This window comes from Rhinoraja longicauda, chromosome 34 (assembly GCF_053455715.1).
Source record: "Rhinoraja longicauda isolate Sanriku21f chromosome 34, sRhiLon1.1, whole genome shotgun sequence".
NCBI lineage: Eukaryota > Metazoa > Chordata > Chondrichthyes > Rajiformes > Arhynchobatidae > Rhinoraja > Rhinoraja longicauda.
This window is the reverse complement of record NC_135986.1, coordinates 22,747,450-22,770,696: the sequence shown is the minus strand read 5'-3', so window position 1 is coordinate 22,770,696 and position 23,247 is coordinate 22,747,450. Positions and strand designations below refer to the sequence as shown.

General features: G+C 57.4%; 1 protein-coding gene across 1 annotated transcript; it reads right to left on the bottom strand.

Annotated features, from left to right (window-relative positions):
- Nucleotides 1-631: 631 nt before the first annotated feature.
- On the bottom strand, nt 632-18,965 carry LOC144609384 (uncharacterized). Its single transcript, XM_078427847.1, has 9 exons — nt 18,750-18,965; nt 15,565-15,689; nt 10,538-11,200; nt 8,838-9,005; nt 8,178-8,277; nt 6,440-6,612; nt 4,683-4,736; nt 2,779-2,832; nt 632-867 (listed from the first exon to the last, which is right to left on the bottom strand). The coding sequence occupies exons 1-9, from the start codon at nt 18,963-18,965 to the stop codon at nt 699-701; spliced, it is 1,722 nt and encodes a 573-aa protein (XP_078283973.1). The 3' UTR covers nt 632-698.
- Nucleotides 18,966-23,247: the final 4,282 nt, after the last annotated feature.

The following is a 23,247-nucleotide window of genomic DNA, read 5'->3' as shown; positions in this document are numbered from 1 at the left end:
TCTCTCTCCCTCTCTCCCCCACTCTCTCTCCCTCTCCCCACTCTCTCCTCTCTCCCCCCACTCTCTCTCCCTCTCTCCCCCACTCTCTCTCCCTCTCTCCCCCACTCTCTCTCCCTCTCTCCCCCACTCTCTCTTCCTCTCTCCCCCTCTCTCTCCCTCTCTCCCCCACTCTCTCTCCCTCTCCCCACTCTCTCTTCCTCTCTCCCCCACTCTCTCTCCCCCCCCACTCTCTCTCCCTCTCCCCCAGTCTCTCCCCCCACTCTCACTCTCCCCCTCACTCCGTCTCTGTCATACTCCCCCACTCCCTCTCTCTCCCCAACTCTCTCGCTCTTTCCCACACTCTCTCTCTCTCCCTCACTCTTTCACCACTATCTACCCCTCCCCCACTCTCTCCTCATCTCCCCCACACTCTCCTCCACTCTCCCTCTCCCCCCACTCTCTCTCCCTCTCCCCCACTCCTCCTCTTCTCTCCCCCACTCTCTCCCCTACTCTCACTCTCTCCCCCTCACACTCTCCCTCGGTCACACTCCCCTCCCTCTCTCCCACACTCCCCTCTCTCTCCCCCTCTCTCCCCTACACTCTCACTCTCTCCCCCTCACACTCTCCCTCAGTCACACTCCCCCTCCCTCTCTCTCCCACTCCCTCTCTCTCCCCCTCCCTCTCTCTCATTCTCTCTCTCTCTCTCTCCCCCCTCTCTCTCAGCAGTCGGGGGGGATGAGTCCGGCCGTGCAGTCCAGGTTGCTGCACTCGTGTGTGGGGGTCTCGGCGGGGGGAGGGGGCTCTGGGGTGGGTGTAGATGGCGGCGGCTCCTCCTCGCTCACCTCGGGCCGCGGATCCTCACCGCCGCTCACGGCCGGCTCACCGTCCCTGCACCGACCGGCACAGAGACCCGGTCACACAGCGGCCAGGACAGACCCTCACCCCCACACATACCCCGATACCCCACCCACCCCCATACCTCCTCCCACACCCCCAGAGTCCCGGTCACATAGCGGCGAGGACAGACCCTCACCCCCACCCACACCCCCCCATACACCCACACCCTCACCCCCACCCACACCCTCCGCACCCCCACCCCCCCACTCCTACCCACACACCCCACCCACACCCTCCGCACCCCCCCACGCCCACCCACACACCCCCACCCACACACCCCCACCCACACACCCCCTCACCCCCACCCACACCCCCCCACCCACACACCCCCACGCACACCCCCCCTCACCCCCACCCACACCCCCACTCACCCCCACCCACACACCCTCACCCCCACCCACACACCCCCTCACCCCCACCCACACCCCCCCACGCCCACCCACACACCCCCCCACGCCCACCCACACACCCCCACCCACAAACCCCCTCACCCCCACCCACACACCCACACCCCCCCACCCACACACCCCCACCCACACACCCCCTCACCCCCACCCACACACCCCCTCACAGCCCCCCACCCACACACACCCTCACAGCCCCCCACCCACACACCCCCTCACCCCCACCCACACACCCCCACCCACACACCCCCCTCACCCCCACCCAAACCCCCCATACCCTCACCCCCACCCACACCCTCCGCACCCCGACCCCCCCCACGCCCGCCCCCCCATACCCCCAGAGTCACGTTCACACAGCGGCGAGGACAGACCCTCACACACCCACCCACACACCCCCACGCCCACCCACACACCCCCTCATCTCCACCCCCACCCACACACCCCCTTCACCCCCCACCCACACCCCTCCGCACCCATACCCCCACCCACACACCCCCCTCACCTCCACCCACACACCCCCTCACCTCCACCCACACACCCCCTCACCTCCACCCACACCCCCACCGCCCACAGGGTCCCGGTCACACAGCAGTGAGGACAGACCCTCACCCACACAACACCCACAGCACACGTACACACACCTCATCCTCACCACCCCCCCCCCCCAAAGTACCCCTCTCTCCCCCCGCACCCCCCCCCCCCCCCCACATACACCCCAATGCTGAGGCTCTATAAAGAGAGGGGGACCGGGGGGGAGAGATGGACGGGAAGGGAGAGAGGGGGGGAGAGAGGGATGGGGCGTGAGAAGCACGGGAGAGAGGGACAAGGAGGACCGGGGGAGAGAGAGACGGGGGGAGAGAGGGGTGGGGAGGAGAGAGGGGTGGGGGGGAGAGGGGGGTGAGGAGGAGAGGGGGCGGGGGGGAGGTGAGGGAGAGAGGGGTGAGGGGGGAGAGAGGGGTGGGGGGGAGAGGGGGAGGAGAGGAGAGTGGGGGGGAGAGGAGTGGGGGGGGAGAGGTGAGGGGAGAGAGGGGTGAGGGGGGAGAGAGGAGTGGGGGGGAGAGGGGGAGAGAGGAGTGGGGGGGGAGGGGGAGAGAGGAGTGGGGGGGGAGAGGAGTGGGGGGGAGAGAGGTGGGGGGAGAGAGGGGTGGAGGGGGGCAGAGGGGGGAGAGAGGAGTGGGGGGGAGAGGGGTGGGGGGGGAGAGAGGGTGGAGGGGAGAGGGGTGGGGGGGGGAGAGAGGGGTGGAGGGGAGAGAGGGGTGGGGTGGGGGCGGAGGGGGAGAGGTGGGGGGGGGAGAGAGGGGGTAGGGGGAGAGGGGTGTGGGGGGGGAGAGAGGGGTGTGGGGGGGGAGAGGGGTGTGGGGGGGGAGAGGGGCGGGGTGTGAGAAGCACGGAGAGAGGGGCGAGGTGGGACAGGGAGGGGGATGTGGACGGTGGTTCAGTGACGGTGGGGCCGACCTTCCCGCCAGGACTATCACCGGGATCCCCCCGCTTCACTCACCAGCCGCCGGCTTCCTGCGGGATCTCCAGGCCAACGAGTTCCGGCTCACCGTCCCTACACCGGCACAAAGTCCCGGTCACACGGCAACTAGCCCTCGCCCCTCACTCTCGCCCATCTCCCACCCCTCACCCATCTCCCACACCCCCCACACAGAGCACGCGTACACCCCACACACACCTCCCCCATACGAATAGAACAAGTACACCCCTCACCCCCACCCCCCCCACCACGGACAGTGTGCCTACACCCCTCACTCACTCACACACCCCATGTAAGAATAAGGGGTCGGCCATTTAGAACGGAGATGAGGAGGAACTTTTTCAGTCAGAGGGTGGTGAAGGTGTGGAATTCTCTACCTCAGACGGCAGTGGAGGCCAGTTCGTTGGATGCTTTCAAGAGAGAGCTGGATAGAGCTCTTAAGGATAGCGGAGTGAGGGGGTATGGGGAGAAGGCAGGAACGGGGTACTGATTGAGAGTGATCAGCCATGATCGCATTGAATGGCGGTGCTGGCTCGAAGGGCTGAATGGCCTCCTCCTGCACCTATTGTCTATTGTCTATCGTACACCCCAAATACACACACATCCCTCCTCCCAAGCACAGCACACCCACACCCCCATCCCAGCACACGTACACCACACACAAACACCCCCCACACACACACACACACACCCCATACACACCCACCCCACACACACCCACACACACCCCACACACACACACCCCACACACACACACACCCCATACACACCCACCCCACACACACCCACACACACCCCACACACACACCCCCCCCCCACACACACACACCCCATACACACCCACCCCACACACACCCACACACACACCCCACACACACACACACACACCCCACACACACACCCCACACACACACCCCACACACACACACACACCCCACACACACCCCACACACACACACACCCCACACACACACACATACACACACACACACACCCCCACAGACACACACCCCACACACACCCACACACACACAAACACCACAAACACACACACATACCACCCCCACACACACCCCACACACACAAACACATACACCACAAACACACACATACACCACAAACACACACACGTACACCCCCCCCACACACACACCCCACACACACACCCCCCCCACACACACACACACCCCGCACACACCCCACACACACACCCCCCCCACACACACACCCCACACACACACCCCACACACACACACACAAACACACACACACAAACACCCCACACACACACCCCACACACACACACACGGCCCCCCAAGGTCCCCCGTCATTGCACACTGGACCCGGAGTTAGAGAGGGGGAAGAGATAAAGAGAGAGAGAAAGAGGTAACAGAGAGAGAGAGACACACACAAAATGCTGGAGTAACTCAGCGGGTCAGGCAGCATCTCTGGAGAGAAGGAACGGGTGACGTTTCGGGTCGAGACCCTTCTTCAGACCGATGTCCGGGCAGCAAGTAAAAAATAGATAAGGAAGCGAAAGGTGTGAATACAGGGCAAAGGGAATGGAGATCAAGGGAAATGTAGAATAGATCATTGTTAGTTGGGAGACGGTGACAACAATGCAAGCAGATAAAATATAGTCGGAGACGGTCAGACTGGTGGGAGAACTGGGAAGGGGAGGGGATGGGGAGAGGGGGACAGGGGAGAGGGGGACGGGGGGAGAGAGAGGGACGGGGAGAGAGAGGGACGGGGGGAGAGAGGGATGGGGGGAGAGAGGGACGGGGGAGAGAGAGGGACGGGGGAAGAGAGGGGTGGGGGGAGAGAGGAGCGGGGTGGGACAGGGAGGGGGATGTGGACGGTGGTTTAGTGACGGTGGGGCCGACCTTCCCGCCAGGACTATCACCGGGATCCCCCGCTTCACTCACCAGCCGCCGGCTTCCTGCGGGATCTCCAGGCCAACGAGTCCCAGCTCACCGTCCCTACACCGGAACAAAGTCCTGGTCACACGGCAGCTAGCCCTCGCCCCTCACCCTCGCCCATCTCCCACCCCTCACCCATCTCCCACACCCCCCACACAGAGCGCGCGTACACCCCACACACACCTCCCCCATACGGATAGAACACGTACACCCCTCACCCCCACCCCCCACCATGGACAGTGTGGCTACACCCCTCACTCACTCACACACACCCCAATGTAGAGCACGCGTACACCCCAAATACACACACATCCCTCCTCCCTAGCACAGCACACCCCCATCCCAGCACACGTACACCACACTAACACCCCCCTCCACACACACACACACATACCCCCCACACACACACACACCACACACACACACACACCCCCCACACACCCGACACACACACACCCCCCATACACACACACCCCCCATACACACACACACACACACACCACTCACAAACACACACAAACACACACACACAAGCTGCCCCCAAGCTCCCCGTCAATGCACACTGGACCCGGAGTTAGAGAGGAGGAGAGGGGGAAGAGATATATAGAGAGAGAAAGAGGTAATAGAGAGAGAGAGAGACACACACACAAAATGCTGGTGTAACTCAGCGGGTCAGGCAGCATCTCTGGAGAGAAGGAATGGGAGAGAAGGAATGGGTAGTACCCGCCCCCCTCCCCTGACATCAGTCTGAAGAAGGGTCTCGACCCGAAACGTCACCCATTCCTTCTCTCCACAGAGATGCTGAGTTACTCCAGTGTTTTGCGTCTACCCTTGACTTAAACCAGCACCTGCAGTTCTTTCCTGTTCCCAGTCATGGCCCAGCGAACCCAGGGTTAGAGAGAGAGGGGGGAGATTCAGGCAGGTTAGCTGCCCACCTACAGCGAACCGAGACCCTCAGTGTGAGCTGGGACAGAGAGTGAGTGGGACAGGGGTTGCTGGGACAGGGCCGGTGGGAGCATGATCCTGGGTAGGGTTGCCAACTTCCTCACTCCCAAATAAGGGACAGGGTGACGTCACCACCCCACGTGACCTCACCCAGCCACCAATGGCGGCCGCCCGGGCCAGGAGGCGGGTTGCTATGCAACCTCTGTTAGGCGGCGCCTGGGCATCCGGGACTAGTGTCCATGCCTACAGCATCCGGGTCTACAGCGTCAGGGCCTACAGTGTCCGGGTCTACAGTGTCCCGGCCTACAGTGTCTGGGCCTACAGTGTCCCGGCCTACAGTGTCCCGGCCTACAGTGTCCGGGCCTACAATGTCCGGGCCTACAATGTCCGGGCCTACAGCGTCCCGGCCTACAGTATCCGGGCCTACAGTGTCCGGGCCTACAGCGTCCCGGCCTACAGTGTCTGGGCCTACAGTGTGCTGGCCTACAGTGTCCCGGCCTACAGCGTCCGGGCCTACAGTGTCCGGGCCTACAGCGTCCCGGCCTACAGTGTCTGGGCCTACAGTGTGCTGGCCTACAGTGTCCTGGCCTACAGTGTCCGGGCCTACAATGTCCGGGCCTACAGTGTCCCGGCCTACAGTGTCTGGGCCTACAGTGTGCTGGCCTACAGTGTCCTGGCCTACAGTGTCCTGGCCTACAGTGTCCAGGCCTACAGTGTCTGGGCCTACAGCGCCCTCCAGTCCTAACACGGGACGTCCCGGCTAATACGGGACAGTTGGCCACCCAAGGCCTGGGGCTTATACTGCCGGCATCACTCACCGGCCATCGTCCCCCGGCGGGCTCTCCTGCAGTTGGACGTGCAGTGATTCGTCGGTGCCACCGGCCGTAGCCGTGGTGCCCAGGGCGCTCAGCTTCAGCACCAGCCCCTCGTCCAGTTGCTGCCTCTGCAGCACCCTGGTGAACAGGCGGTCGATGGTGCCGCGGATGTTGTTCTGCGGAGGGGTGGGACGCAACGTCACGAGTCAGCACACACCACATGTGAATCTGCAGCAGGGCCTCACCGCTCGGGTCGCCAACTTCCACGCTCCAAAATAAGGGACGCCCCGCCCGCGCCCCACGTGACCTCACCCAGCCAGCGGCTCCCGCTACACCAATGGCGGCCGCCCGGGCCGGGAGCTACACAACCTCCGTTAGGAGAACACACTCGGCCCCACTCCCCGAACACACTCCGTTAGCCTACAGGACACGTTAGAGGCAGGAAACATGTTCCCAATGTTGGGGGAGTCCAGAACCAGGGGCCACAGTTTAAGAATAAGGGGTAGGCCATTTAGAACTGAGATGAGGAAAAACTTTTTCAGTCAGAGAGTTGTGAATCTGTGGAATTCTCTGCCTCAGAAGGCAGTGGAGGCCAATTCTCTGAATGCATTCAAGAGAGAGCTAGGTAGAGATCTTAAGGATGGCGGAGTCAGGGGGTTATGGGGAGAAGGCAGGAACGGGGTACTGATTGAGAATGATCAGCCATGATCACATTGAATGGCGGTGCTGGCTCGAAGGGCCGAATGGCCTACTCCTGCACCTATTGTCTTGTCTATAGTGTTCGGGCCTACACTGTCTGGGCCTACAGCGGCCCCCGGGCCTACAGTGTCTGGGCCTACAGTGTCCGGGCCTAATAAAGGACAAGGGCGGTCCCGTACGGGACAAACCACTTTAGCCCAAAATACAGGATATCCCGGCTAATACAGGACAGTTGGCAACCCTAGCCTCGCCGCGCCACAGACCCGGGTCGATTGACCCAAAGTACAAATGGTGGCGCCGTGGTAGAGAGATACAGCATGGAACAGGCCATTGGGTCCACCAAATCTGCGCCGACCAGCGATCGCCGTACACCAGCCCTATCCCACACACTTGGGACAATTTATACCAAAGCCAATTATCCCACAAACCTGTACGTCTTTGGAAGATGGAGCGCAGAGTTTAATTCTCAGTTCCAGAGACCGAAGCACAGCGGTAGAGTTGCTGCCTCACCACGCCAGGGACCCGGGTTCAATCCCGACTACAGGCGCTGTCTGTACGGAGTTTGCAGCAAACTTTGTCATCGATGCAACAACTAAACTTTGCAGTAAACCTTGTAATCGATGCGACAACTAAACTTTGCAGCAAACTTTAGAGGGTAATCTATTAGACCAAGTGGACCCGTTGGGCCCAAACCTCTCCTGCATTCGTGATCATTTTCCAATGTTCTATAGATTCAGGATCAGTTCCTGTGGATTGGAGGGTAGCTAATGTTAGATTTAAACTTTAAAATGTGAATAACTTAAAAAATGTAACACCGATTTCAATTAAACTTCTTGCATTAGCACCAAAGGGACGACGGTGAGTAAGGTGGGCCTAACATTGTCACGCTATCGTGTACCGTTTTGGCTGTATTTCAGGAACAAACAAACAAACAAACAAACGAGAGTTTAGTATATAGATGCCACAAATAAACTTTGCAGCAAACTTTGTCATCTATGCCACAAGTAAACGTTGCCCCCCCCCCCCCGACCCTCGAGCTCACCTGTATGACCTGTTCGAAGAGGAAAGGTGCCCTGGCCACCCGCTCCTTCATCTCGCGGAGGTCAGCCTGGTACTGGGCAGACTGCTCTCGGTTGCAGGTCCTGGTCAGGGGAGGGGGGGGGGAGGGGGGAGAGTCATAGAGAGTCTCAGAGTGATACAGTGTGGAAACAGGCCCTTCGGCCTAACTTGCTCACAGCGGCCAACATGTCCCAGCTACACTGGTCTACAAGAGACCCCCTTTCTTCTCCGTTCCCCGAGACCCCCTCTCCCCTCACTCCGTTCCCCGAGACCCCCTCTCCCCTCACTCTGTTCCCCGACACCCCTCTCCCCGCTCACCGTTCCTGAGACCACCTCTCCCGTCACTCTGTTCCCCAACACCCCCACTCCCCTCATACCATTTCCGAGACCCCCTCTCCCCACACCATTCCCCGAGACCCCTTCTCACTCTGTTCCCTGAGACCCCCTCTCCCCTCACTCTGTTCCCCGAGATCCCCTCACTCTGTTCCCTGAGACCCCCTCTCCCCTCACTCTGTTCCCCGAGATCCCCTCACTCTGTTTCCCGAGACCCCCTCTCCCCTCACTCTGTTCCCTAGTGCCCCCTCTCCCTGCCCCGGTGCTGCCCTCGCTGCCGTTTCCGTGGGGCGATGGCTCTGCCGCTCACCGCAGGCTGTGTAGCCGCCGCTCGGCCTGGTTCTTGCGGCACCACTCCATCTCGTGCAGGCACATGCGAGCGGCGATGTGCCTCTCCATCACCCGCCGCTTCAGCCTCTCGTTCACCAGCCTCCTCTTCTCCATCTGCTCCTTCCTCTCTTTCTCCAAGATGGTGTTCCTGCACGCAAGCCCCCACCCCCCCGGGGACGGATTAGTCAGGGCAACACGACTATCGACGGGCTGCACGGTGGCACAGCGGGTAGAGCAGCTGCCTCACAGCGCCAGGGACCTGAGTCTCCTAATTTGAGGAAGGACATTCTTGCTATTGTGGGAGTGCAGCGTAGGTTCACCAGGTTAATCCCCGGGATGGGGCGACTGACATATGATGAAAGAATGGGCTTGTGTTCACTGGAATTTAGAAGGGTGAGAGGCGATCTTATAGAAACATATGAAATTCTTAAAGGGTTGGACAGGCTAGATGCAGGAAAAATGTTTCCAGGGGAGTCCAGAACCAGAGGTCACTGTTTAAGAATAAGGGGTAGGCCATTTAGGACTGAGATGAGGAAAAACTTTTTCAACCAGAGAGTTGTGAATCTGCCTCAGAAGGGAGTGAAGGCCAATTCACTGGATGTTTTCAAGAGAGAGTTAGATTTAACTCTACGGAATCAAGGGATATGGGGAGAAAGCAGGAACGGGGTACTGATTTTGGATGATCAGCCATGATTGAATGGCGGAGTAGACGCGATGGGCCGAACGGCCTCGTTGTGCTTGTGTGTGTGTGTGTGTGTGTGTTCTCGTCTGTGTGTGTGTCCATCTGTGTGTCTATCCAAGACTATCCCTTCCCTTGGCCACGTGGGTTTTCCTCCAGGTGCACTGTAATAAAACTACCTGGCGGGGATAGTCAAGGGGTCGAGCAGCAGCTGTGGAGGGGAGAGAATCAGGGCGGGGACACATGGGCGGGACTAGATCCAACGGCAACCCAATGGGAACCGAGCGTTGGTGTGATCGATGTTGACGCCGGCCAATGGTACGGGCAGCACAGTGATCGACGTTTGGGGGATCCAATGGAGAGCGGGACAGGAGGCGGGACCAGTATCACTGTTCCCCCCCCATAGACCAATCAGGCCGCTGTAGTCATCCGGGATGGACCAATTGGTTAAATGAACGACAGGGCGGGGGCTGCCAATGGGAAGCGCGATTACCCAGCCGGCCAATCTGGGGGCGGTTGCTACCCGGGACCGACCAATGGCAGAAATGATCCGCTGGCGGGCTCGCGATGGGAGGCGGGACCACAGAGGTTGATCCAACTGACCAATCAGGTGGCGGTTGCTATGCTATTTCCGAAGAAGGGTCTCGACCCGAAACGTCACCCATTCCTTCTCTCCCGAGATGCTGCCTGACCTGCATTTTGTGGATTAATGAGCGAGGCGGGGAGATGGTTGACAGGTGGTAGAGCCAATGGACAGCGCGATGGGAGGCGGGAACCCTGTAATTAATGCAACTGACCAATCAGGTGGCGGTTGCTATGCTAGGTCCGACCAATGGGATTAATGAGCGAGGCGGGAAGATGGTTGACAAGCGGTAGAGCCAATGGGCAGCGCGACCCCTGTAATTAATGCAACTGACCAATCAGGTGGCGGTTGCTATGTTGGGTCCGACCAATGAGAAAATCGGAAAGGGGCGGACGCTCGACGAGGGGGCGTCGTTCACCTGATCCGCTCGTGGCGCTGCTCCATCAGTTTGTTCGCCTTCACCTCGTAGTCGCTCGCCGCCGCCGCCGCCCTCCTCTGCCGCAGCCCCGGGTCCCCGTCCGCCAGGCCTCCGCCCGCCGCCCAGCCCAACGCCGCGCGGTACTGCTCGACGAAGCGCTGGTAGGCGGTGACGGCGGGCGGGCATGGCGACGGCGATCTCCTCCTCCTCCTCCTCCCCCCGCTCGGCGGCCGCGAGTCCGTTACCCTGGCGACCGCGACGTCATCACCGGGCGCCGAGAGGCCCGTTGACCTGGCGGCGTCATCGCCAGGCGCCGAGAGACCCGTTGCCGTGGAGACATGGCCGACTAGGCCGCGGGGGGAAGGAGGAGGAGGCGGCGGCGGCGGCGAAGACGGACCCGGACTGGCACCTCTACCCCGGGAACCCCCTTTGGGAAGCGGGGAGCGCTGCCGGCCGGTGCTTTGGCGGCCGCCGGGTGCGGTGCGAGGCCGTCGTCGGGGCGGACGGCAGCTCCGTCCGTGGAGGCAGCACCCGTCCCCGTCCCTCTCCTCCCTGTGCTGCGGCTGAGGCGGCCCGGCGGCCGAGCGGACCCGCGGGGCGTAGCGATCGACCGAGAAGCCGTCCCACATGGAGCGGAGACCGGGCCCGCCGCCGCTGCTGCCCCTGGCGGAGAAGCAGAGGGATTAGTGGCTTGTGTTAGTACAGTTTTGGTCTCCTAATCTGAGGAAAGACATTCTTGCCGTAGAGGGAGTACAGAGAAGGTTCACCAGATTGATCCCTGGGATGGCGGGACTTTCATGTGAAGAAAGACTGGATAGACTCGGCTTGTACTCGCTGGAATTTAGAAGACTGAGGGGGGATCTTATAGAAACTTACAAAATTCTTAAGGGGTCGGACAGGCTAGATGCAGGAAGATTGTTCCCGATGTTGGGGAAGTCCAGAACAAGGGGTCACAGTTTAAGGATAAGGGGGAAGTCTTTTAGGACCGAGATGAGAACGTTTTTTTTTCACACAGAGAGTGGTGAGTCTGTGGAATTCTCTGCCACAGAAGGTAGTTGAGGCCAGTTCATTGGGAGGGAGTTAGATGTGGCCCTTGTGGCTAAAGGGATCAGGGGGTATGGAGAGAAGGCAGGTACGGGATACTGGGTTGGATGATCAGCCATGATCATATTGAATGGCGGTGCGTACAGACTCGAAGGGCGGAATGGCCTACTCCTGCACCTATTTTCTATGTACTCAGGAACTGCAGTGTTGTTTAGTTTAGAGATGATACTGGTTTGCTAGATGCAGACATAAACTATCTTTGCAATTGGGAAACCATTTGGCAAATGGGTCCCAATGACACCAAATGCTTTTATAGACAATAGGTGCAGGAGGAGGCCATTCGGGCCTTTCGAGCCAGCACCGCCATTCACCGTGATCGTGGCTGATCATTCTCAATCAGTACCCGGTTCCTGCCTTCTCCCCGTACCCCCTGACTCCGCTATCCTTAAGAGCTCTATCCAGCTCTCTCTTGAATGCATTCAGAGAATTGGCCTCCACTGCCTTCCGAGGCAGAGAATTCCACAGATTCACAACTCTCTGACTGAAAAAGTTTTTCCTCATCTCTGTTCTAAATGGCCTACCCCTTATTCTTAAACTGTGTGGCCCCTGGTTCTGGACTCCCCCAACATTGGGAACATGTTTCCTGCCTCTAACGTGTCCAACCCCTTAATAATCTTTTCCGCGAGAGTTACTCATAAAGTCAAGTCGCAGTCAAAAACCAGTACAAGATGGGAGACAACCTGCTTAAAGAAGTTATTCAAGGGTCTCGACCCGAAATGTCACCCACTCCTTCTCTCCTGAAATGCTGCCTGACCCGCTGAGTTACTCCAGCATTTTGTGAAATAAATACCAGCATCTGCAGTTATTTTCTTACACTGCTTAAAGAAGTTAGACACAAAATGCTGCAGAATAACTCAGCGGGACGGGCAGCATCTCTGGAGAGAAGGAACAGGTGACGTTTCGGGTCGAGACCCTTCTTTAGACTGACATCACGCAGCATCTCTGGAGAGAAGGAACGGGTGACGTTTCGGGTCGAGACCCTTCTTTAGACTGACATCACGCAGAGTCTCTGGAGAGAAGGAATGGGTGACGTTTCGGGTCAAGACCCTTCTTCAGACCTGAAACGTCACCCATTCCTTCTCTCCCGAGATGTTGCCTGTCCCGCTGAGTTACTCCAGCATTTTGTGTCTACCTTCGATTTAAACCAGCATCTGCAGCTTTTTTCCTACACTGCTTAAAAAAGTTGATCACTGCACATACCTGGGAGATGAACTCACATTTGGCCTGGCCTGGAAACAGACAGATAAACCAGATTGCCACAAAAGCAAACAGAACTCTGGGCCTTCTCTGGAGACATTTATCCGGTTGTGGCAAACCAACAAAGGGGGTAGCGTACAAAACACTTGTCCGCCCACTGTTGGACTATTGCCTGACAATATGGGACCCTCACCAGAAAAAATAACATTGACACCCTTGACAAGGTTCAGAGGCGTTTGTTTGTGACAACTACTGAAGACAGTCAAGCGTCTCCGATATGTTAAATCGCCTTGGCTGGGAGTTGCTGGAGTCAATAGACAATAGGTGCAGGAGGAGGCCATTCGGCCCTTCGAGCCTGCACCGCCATTCAATGTGATCATGGCTGATCATCCACAATCAGTACCCCGTTCCTACCTTCTCCCCATACGCCCTGACTCCGCTATCCTTAAGACCTCTATCAAGCTCTCTCTTGAAAGCATCCAGAGAATTGGCCTCCACTGCCTTCTGAGGCAGAGAATTCCACAGATTCACAACTCTGACTGAAAAAGTTTTTCCTCATCTCAGTTCTAAATGGCCTACCCCTTATTCTTAAACTGTGGCCCCTTGTTCTGGACTCCCCCAACATTGGGAACATGTTTCCTGCCTCTAATGTGTCCAACCCCTTAGTAATCTTATACGTTTCAATAAGATCTCGCATCCTTCTAAATTCCAGTGTATACAAGCCTAGTCGCTCCAGTCTTTCAACATATGACAGTCCCGCCATTCCGGGAATTAACCTAGTAAACCTACGCTGCACACCCTCAATATCAAGAATATCCTTCCTCAAATTTGGAGACCAAAACTGCACACAGTACTCCAGGTGCGGTCTCACCAGGGCCCTGTACAACTGCAGATGGACCTCTTTGCTCCTATACTCAAATCCTCTTGTTATGAAGGCCAACATTCCATTGGCTTTCTTCACTGCCTGCTGTACCTGCATGCTTCCTTTCAGTGACTGATGCACTAGGACACCCAGATCTCGTTGGTCACTTCATTTATACTAGAATTAGAGCAGACAAAAATAGCAACCTACAGTCACTATATCCATGGACTATCCCAGAGTGGAACATCCTTCCCGACACCACCAGATGTGCACCAACCTTGTCAACTCTTCAAGTCACAGCTCGACAACTTGGACTTGGATCATCTCACCATACTTGCCCGCATAAAAATCTAAATAACCCCTTTGCAACCGGTACCCACGCGAGCTAAACCCGCACGAGGTAGCCCAGCTGTTGGCAGTTGTGCAGCAGAAAGCTGAAAAGGAAAGGTGTAGTACTCGGGAACTGCAGTTGTTGTTTAGTTTAGTTTAGAGTGTTTTTTTTAGATTTAGAGATACAGCGCGGAAACAGGCCCAGCGATCCCCGCACATTAACACTATCCTACACGCACTAGGGACAATTTTTTTTACATTTGCCCAGCCAATTAACCTACATACCTGTACGTCTTTGGAGTGTGGGAGGAAACCGAAGATCTCGGAGAAAGCCCACGCAGGTCACGGGGAGAACGTACAAACTCCTTACCAACGGCGCCCGTAGTCAGGATCGAACCTGAGTCTCCGGCGCTGCATTCGCTGTAAGGCAGCAACTCTACCACCGCGCCGCCCGTTTGCAGATGCAGACGCTGGTTTTAACCGAAGGTAGACACAGTAACTCAGCGGGACGGGCAGCATCTCTCTGGAGAGAAGGAACGGGTGACTGAAGAAAATCACACTGAAGAAAGGTCACCCATTCCTTCTCTCCGGGGTTAGTTACATGTTGAACAAGCCCTTCTGGGGCTTGTACTAAAGAAAAAAGATGTCAAACTGGGAAAGGGTTCAGAGGAGATTTACGAGGATGTTGCCAGGACTAGAGTGTGAGTTTATAGGGAGAGGTTGAGCAGGCTGGGAATCCGTTCCTTGGAGCGCAGGAGGATGAGGGGTGATCTTATAGAGGTGTACAAAATCATGAGAGGAATAGTTTGGGTAGACACCCAGAGTCTCTTGCCCAGAGTAGGGGAATCAGAGGACATGGGTAAGGTGAAGGGGAAAAGATTTAATAGGAATCTGAGGAACCCGAAACGTCACCCATTCCTTCTCTCCAGAGATGCTGTCTGACCTGAGTTACTCCAGTATTTTGTGCCTAACTTCCGTTAACTCAAAGAGCTCTATCTAACTCTCTCTTGAAAATATCCAGTGAATTGGCCTCCACTGCCTTCTGAGGCAGAGAATTCCACAGATTCGCAACTCTCTGGGTGAAAAAGTTTTCCCTCATCAACTTACATCCCGTCGGTATGAATATTGATTTCTCTAACTCCAAGTAGCCCTGGCATTCCATGTCTCTCTCTCTCTCTCTCTCTCTCTCTCTCTCTCTCTCTCTCTCTCCATCCCTCCCCCACCGGCTTCTCATTCTCACCCAACAAACAACCAGCACTGTGTAGGAAGGAACTGCAGATGCTGGTTTAAACCGAAGATAGACACAAAAAGCTGGAGTAACTCAGCAGGTCAGGCAGCATCTCTGGAGAGAAGGAACGGGTGACGTTTTGGGTCGAGACCCTTCTTCAGACTGGTTATGGAAACAAGAGATATATGATATGTCTCGTTTCCCTTATCCCTAACCAGTCTGAAGAAGGGTCTCACCCGTTTCTTCTCTCCAGAGATGCTGCCTGACCCGCTGAGTTACTCCAGTGCTTTGTGTCTCTCTACTCACCAATCGGTTCTGGCCGTCGTAGCCCCGTTGCCACCTCTCTGAATACCGGGTCCGTCGCTGGACTCTTCCCTGCGGACGCCCACTGACGAGACTTGGACCCTGATGTCCTCACTCTCCCCGCTCGACTGCGAAAAGATGGGACAGTAACAAACAGGGCACTGTGTCCGATCCAAGGTTCTGCACAGGTAAGGGTTGCCAACTTTCTCACTCCCAAATAAGGGACAAAAGGTGACGTCACCCAGCCGGCGGCCACGTGCTCCCACTCCACCAATGGCGGCCGGCCGGGCCGGGAGGCAGTTTGCTACGCAACCTCCGTTGGGCGGCGCCCGGGCCTCCGGGCCTACACTGTCCGGACCGACAGTGTCCGGGCCTACACTGTCCGGACCTACAGTGTCCGGGCCTACACTGTCCTGGACTACAGTGTCCGGGCCTATACCACCCCCCAGGCCTAATACGGGACAAACCAATTTAGCTCAAAATACGGGATATTCCGGCTAATACGGGACAGTTGGCAACCCTAGCGGTAGGACTCTGGGGAGTGTAGTAGAGCATAGGGATCTGGGAGTGCAGGTACGTAGTTCATTGAAAGGGGTTTCACAGGTGGATAGGGTGGTCAAGAAGGCTTCCAGCTTCATCATTCAGCACACAAGTTGGGAGGTCATGTTGCAGTTGTATAAGACGTTGGTGAGGCCACATTTAGACTATTGCGTTCAGTTCTGGGCACCGTGTTACAGGAAAGTTGTTGTCAAGCTGGAAAGGGTGCAGAGAAGATTTACGACGATGTTGCCAGGACTCGAGGGCCCGAGATGTAGGGGGAGGTTGAGCAGGCTAGAACTGTATTCCTTGGAGCGCAGGAGGATGAGGGGTGATCTTATAGAGGTATTTCCCTCTCAACACCCATTCTCCTGCTTTCTCCCCGTAACCCCTGACACCCGTATTAATCAAGAATCTGTTAATATCTGCCTTGGGGATAATTTACAATTTGTAAAAGCTAATTAACCTACAATAGACAATAGGTGCAGGAGTAGGCCATTCAGCCCTTCGAGCCAGTACCGCCATTCAATGCGATCATGGCTGATCACTCTCAATCAGTACCCCGTTCCTGCCTTCTCCCCATACCCCCTCACTCCGCTATCCTTAAGAGCTCTATCCAGCTCTCTCTTGAAAGCATCCAACGAACTGGCCTCCACTGCCTTCTGAGGCAGAGAATTCCACACCTTCACCACTCTCTGACTGAAAAAGTTCTTCCTCATCTCCGTTCTAAATGGCCTACCCCTTATTCTTAAACTGTGGCCCCTTGTTCTGGACTCCCCCAACATTGGGAACATGTTTCCTGCCTCTAATGTGTCCAATCCCCTAATTATCTTATATGTTTCAATAAGATCCCCCCTCATCCTTCTAAATTCCAGTGTATACAAGCCCAATCGCTCCAGCCTTTCAACATACGACAGTCCTGCCATTCCGGGAATTAACCTAGTGAACCTACGCTGCACGCCCTCCATAGCAAGAATATCCTTCCTCAAATTTGGAGACCAAAACTGCACACAGTACTCCAGGTGCGGTCTCACTAGGGCCCTGTACAACTGCAGAAGGACCTCTTTGCTCCTATACTCAACTCCTCTTGTTACGAAGGCCAACATTCCATTGGCTTTCTTCACTGCCTGCTGTACCTGCATGCTTCCTTTCATTGACTGATGCACTAGGACACCCAGATCTCGTTGAACTCCCCCTCCTCCTAACTTGACACCATTCAGATAATAATCTGCCTTTCTATTCTTACTTCCAAAGTGAATAACCTCACACTTATCTACATTAAACTGCATCTGCCATGTATCCGCCCACTCACACAACCTGTCCAAGTCACCCTGCAGCCTTATTGCATCTTCCTCACAATTCACACTACCCCCCAGCTTAGTATCATCTGCAAATTTGCTAATGGTACTTTTAATCCCTTCGTCTAAGTCATTAATGTATATCGTAAATAGCTGGGGTCCCAGCACCGAACCTTGCGGTACCCCACTGGTCACTGCCTGCCATTCCGAAAGGGACCCATTTATCCCCACTCTTTGCTTTAAAAAACCTGCACGTCTTTGGAGTGTGGGAGGAAACCCGGAGAAAACCCAAGAGGTCACGGGGAGGACGTGCAAACTCCGCATGGACAGCACCTGTGGGTAGGGTTGCCAACTTTCTCACTCCCAAATAAGAGACAAGAGGTGACGTCACCGCCCCCGCTCCCCGCGTGACCTCACCCAGCCAGCGGCCATGAGCTCCCGCTCCACCAATGGCGGTCGCCCGGGCCGGGAGGCGGGTTGCCAAGCAACCTCCGTTAGGCGGTGCCCGAGCCTCCGGGCCTACACTGTCCGGGCCTACACTGTCCGGGCCTACACTGTCCGGGTGTCCGGGCCTACACTGTCCGGGCCTACACTGTCCGGGCCTACACTGTCCGGGCCTACACTGTCCGGGCCTACACTGTCCCGACCTACACTGTCCGGGCCTACACTGTCCCGACGTACACTGTCCGGGCCTACACTGTCCCGACCTACACTGTCCAGGCCTACACTGTCTCGACCTACACTGTCCGGGCCTACACTGTCCGGGCCTACAGCGCCCCCCTAATACGGTCCCGTACGGGACAAACCAATTTAGTCCAATATATGGGATGTCCTGGCTAATTCGGGACAGTTGGCAACCCTACCTGTGGGGAGGATCAAACCCAGGTCTCTGGCGCTGTGAGGCAGCAACTTTACTGCTGCATCATTGTGTGCCGCATGAATTCTGGGGGAGTACCGCCCAATACCATCTTGTACCCCCAGTAATCAACCAGCTTAGTTTAGCTACAGCACAGACACAGGCCTTTCAGCCCACCGGGTCCGCACCAACCAACGATCCCCGCACACTAACACCATCCTACACACACTCAGGACAATAGACATTTACACCAAGCCAATGAACCTACAAACCTGCACGTCTTTGGAGGGTGGGAGGAAACCGAAGATCTCGGAGAAAACCCACGCAGGTCACGGGGAGAACGTACAAACTCCGTACAGACAGAGCCCGTGGTCGGGATGGAACCCGGGTCTCCGGCGCTGTGAGGCAGTGACTCTACCGCTATCCCACGCTGTGCAGCACGGAGTCCCCACTCCGTGGGTGCACATTCCCGGGATATTTGCTTCGGAGAGACCCACCTGGAAGGCGAGACGGAGCATGGATTCCAGGTAGCAGGTCAGCTCGGAGTAGAGGGCTGCGGCGGTGGAGAGGCGGCCGGGCAGCGGCCTCCCGGGGGCCGGGCACGGGCGGCAGACCATGCCGGGGCCCACGCAAGGGCAGCAGACCAGGACGGGCCTGGGCCCCGGCTTCACGCAGCCGCTCGTCAGCACCGCCTGTCTGTGCGCGGGCCACATGCGTGTGTGTGCGTGTGGGGTGGCAGGGAGGGCGACTCGCTCAAAGGGTCTCCCCACCCCACCCCCCCCACCCCCCACTCCGAGACCACCCGTCCCGGCCAATGGACAACATCCACCTCCTTTGTTACATCAGTGGCTGGGGGGGGTGGGGGGATAGAAAGAGAAACAGATGTAGAGAGAGAGAGAGATAGAGAGAGAGAGAGAAAGAGAGAGAGATAGTGGGAGAGAAAAAGAGAGAGGGAGCAGGATAGAGAGAGAAAGAGTAGCGGGATAAAGGTAGAGATAGCGAGAGAGATCGGGATAGAGAGAGAAAGAGGGTAGCGGGATAAAGATAGAGATAGCAAGAGAGAGCGGGATAGAGAAAGATAGAGAGAGATAGAGATAGAGAGAAAGATAGTGAGAGAAAGAGAGATAGCGGGAGAGAGAAAGAGAGATAGCAGGAGAGAGCGGGATAGATAGAAAGAAAGAGAGATGGGAGAGAAAGAGAGATAACGGGATAGAGTTAGATAGCGAGAGAGAGCGGAATAGAGAGAGAAAGAGAGAGATAGCGGGAGAAAGAAAGAGAGGGAGATAGAGGGAGAGAGCGGGATAGAGAGAGAAAGAGAGTAGCAGGATAAAGATACAGATAGCAAGAGAGAGCGGGATAGAGAGAGAAAGAGAGAGATAGCGGAGAAAGAAAGAGAGAGAGATAGAGGGAGAGAGCGGGATAGAAAGATAGTAAGAGAGAGAAAAAGATAGCCGGATAGAGAGAAAGAAAGAGAGATTGGAAAGAGAGAGATAACGGGATAGAGAGAGAGCGGGATAGAGAGAGAAAGAGAGAGAGATAGCGGGATAGAGAAAGAGAGATAGCGGGATAGAGAGAGTGAAAGAGAGCGAGAGAAATAGAGAGAGCAAAATAGTGAGAGATAGAGAGAGAGATAGCGGGATAGAGAGAGAGAGAAAGATAGCGAGATAGAGAGTGAAAGAGATGGAGATAGCAAGAGATAGATAACAGGATAGAGAGAGAAAGATAAAGAGAGATAGCGAGATGGAGAGAAACCTTTACCCAGGTTATGGAAATCAAGAACCAGAGGGCAAAGGTTTAATGTCAATGGGGCAAGGTTTAATACCGACCTGAGGGGCAACTTTTTCCACGCAGGGGATGGTGGATGTATGGACTGAGTCGCCAGAGGAGGTAGATGAAGCAGGTACAGTAACACCGTTTAAAGATAAAAATTAAAAATATAAAACAAGATCTGTTCAAAGACTCTTCATTTTCTCGGCGTGCATGTGTTCGAGTGTCACACTCAGATGGACACAAAATGCTGGAGTAACTCAGCGGGTCGGGCAGGGTCTCTGGAGAGAAGGAATGGGTGACGTTTCGGGTCGAGGCCCTTCTTCAGACCGATCATAGAGTGTCATCCTCGGTACTTAACACAAAACACCCTTGCCATTCGTTAGACAATAGACAATAGACGCAGGAGGAGGCCATTCGGCCCTTCGAGCTTGTACGCACCGCCATTCAATGTGATCATGGCTGATCATTCTCAACTGGTACCCCGTTCCTGCCTTCTCCCCATACCCCCTGACTCCGCTATCCTTAAGAGCTCTATCTAGCTCTCTCTTGAATGCATTCAGAGAATTGGCCTCCACTGCCTTCTGAGGCAGAGAATTCCACAGATTCACAACTCTCTGACTGAAAAGGATTTTCCTCGTCTCCGTTCTAAATGGCCGACCCCTTATTCTTAAACTGTGTGTGGCCCCTTGTTCTGGACTCCCCCAACATTGGGAACATGTTTCCTGCCTCTAACGTGTCCAACCCCATAATAATCTTATACGTTTCGATAAGATCCCCTCTCATCCTTCTAAATTCCAGTGTATACAAGCCTAGTCGCCCCGGGGTGATACCCTTTCCCTTGTTTGAGGGGTGCCCCCCACCGGACTCTGTCCAGCTGGACCGGTAGGACCCTAGATTTTGGGTTGGGACCCTTCTTCGGACATTTTGAGTTGAGGGGAGGCTGGGTCCCTGGTGCGGTGTGCACCTCCCGCCCGGTGGGAGCGCCATCGGGGCACCGGCCTGCTCCAGGTGGCAAGGCCTGGGTTCCCCTGGTGCCAACTCCCCACCCCCTGCTGCCTCGTCCCCTGACTCCCTCCGCACCCCCTCTCCCTCCCTCCTCTCCTCCTCCGCCCCACCGCCGTGCGTTACAGGTAAGGCCCAGGTTGTAGGAGACTCCCCCCCCCTTCCCCCCTCCTCCCCTCCCCTCCCTCTTCTGCCCTCCTGTGCGCTCCCTTCTCCCCATTCCCTCCCTCACCTTCCTACTCCTTCCCTGCCCTGTCCTCCTCTAACGCTCTCCCCTCTCCTGCCTTCTCCCCCCTGCTTCCTACCCCTACCTCCTTCCCTCTCTCCCCTCCCCCCTTCACCCCTCTCCTCCCCCCTTCACCCCTCTCCTCCCTCCTTCACCCCTCTCCTCCCCCCTTCACCCCCTCTCCTCCCCCTTCACCCCTCTCCCCCCCACTCCTCCCCTTCACCCCTCTCCCCCCACTCCTCCCCTTCACCCCTCTCCCCCCCTTCACCCCTCTCCCCCCCTTCACCCCTCTCCTCCCCCCTTCACCCCCCTTCACCCCTCTCCCCCCCTTCACCCCTCTCCCCCCACTCCTCCCCTTCACCCCTCTCCCCCCCTTCACCCCTCTCCCCCCACTCCTCCCCTTCACCCCTCTCCTCTCCCCCTCACCCCTCTCCTCTCCCCCTAACACCCTCTCCTCCCCCCTTCACCCCTCTCCTCCCCCTTTCACCCCTCTCCTCCCCCCTTCACCCCTCTCCTCCCCCCTTTCACCCCTCTCCTCCCCCATTCACCCCTCTCCTCCCCCTTTCACCCCCCCTTCACCCCTCTCCTCCCCCCTTCACCCCTCTCCTCCCCATTCACCCCTCTCCTCCCCCTTTCACCCCCCCTTCACCCCTCTCCTCCCCCCTTCACCCCTCTCCTCCCCCCATTCACCCCTCTCCTCCCCCTTTCACCCCCCCTTCACCCCTCTCCTCCCCCCTTCACCCCTCTCCTCCCCCATTCACCCCTCTCCTCCCCCTTTCACCCCCCCTTCACCCCTCTCCTCCCCCCTTCACCCCTCTCCTCCCCCCTTCACCCCTTCACCCCTCTCCTCCCCCCTTCACCCCTTCACCCCTCTCCTCCCCCCTTCACCCCTCTCCTCCCCCCTTTCACCCCTCTCCTCCCCCCTTCACCCCTCTCCTCCCCCTTCACCCCCTCTCCTCCCCCTTCACCCCTCTCCTCCCCCCTTCACCCCTCTCCTCCCCCCTTCACCCCTCTCCTCCCCTTCACCCCACTCCCCCCCCTTCACCCCCTCTCCTCCCCCCTTCACCCCTCTCCTCCCCTTCACCCCACTCCCCCCCCTTCACCCCTCTCCTCCCCCCTTCACCCCTCTCCTCCCCCCTTCACCCCTCTCCTCCCCCCTTTCACCCCTCTCCTCCCCCCTTCACCCCGCTCCTCCCCCCTTCACCCCTCTCCTCCCCCTTTCACCCCTCTCCTCCCCCCTTCACCCCTCTCCTCCCCCCTTCACCCCTTCACCCCTCTCCTCCCCCCTTCACCCCTCTCCTCCCCCTTCACCCCTCTCCTCCCCCCCTTCACCCCTCTCCTCCCCCCTTCACCCCTTCACCCCTCTCCTCCCCCTTCACCCCTCTCCTCCCCCCTTCACCCCCTCTCCTTCTCCCCTCTTCCCCAACCTTTTCCCTCTCCCCCTTCTCCCTCCTCCCCGCTTCCCTTCTCCTCTCCCTTCTTCCCCTCTCCCATTCTCCCTCTCCTTCTCCCCTTCCCTTCACCCCTCCCTCCTTCTCTCCCCTTCTCCCCTCCCTCCCCCTCTCACCTTCTCCCCCTCTTCCCTTCACCCCTCTACTCCCCTCTTCCCTAACTTCCCTTCTTCCCCACTCCTTCTCCCTTGCCCCTTCTCCTCTCCCATTCTCCTCTCCCCTTCCCCTTCTCCCCTCTTCCCTTCTCCCTCTTTCCTTTCTCCCCTCTTCCCTTCTCCCTCCTCCCCTCCCCTCTCCCCTTCACCCCTCTCCTTCTCCCCTCTTCCCTAATCTTCTCCCCCACCCCCTCCCCTTCTCCTCTCACCTTCTTCCCCCTCCCATTCTCCCCCGCTCCTCCCTTTCCATTCACCCCCCTCTCCTTCCCTCTCCCACTCCTTCACCCCTCTTCCCTTCACCCTCTTCCCTTCACCCCTCTTCCCTTCACCCCTCTTCCCTTCACCCCTCTTCTTCCCCTTCTCCCCTCTTCCCTCTCCTTCACCCCTCTTC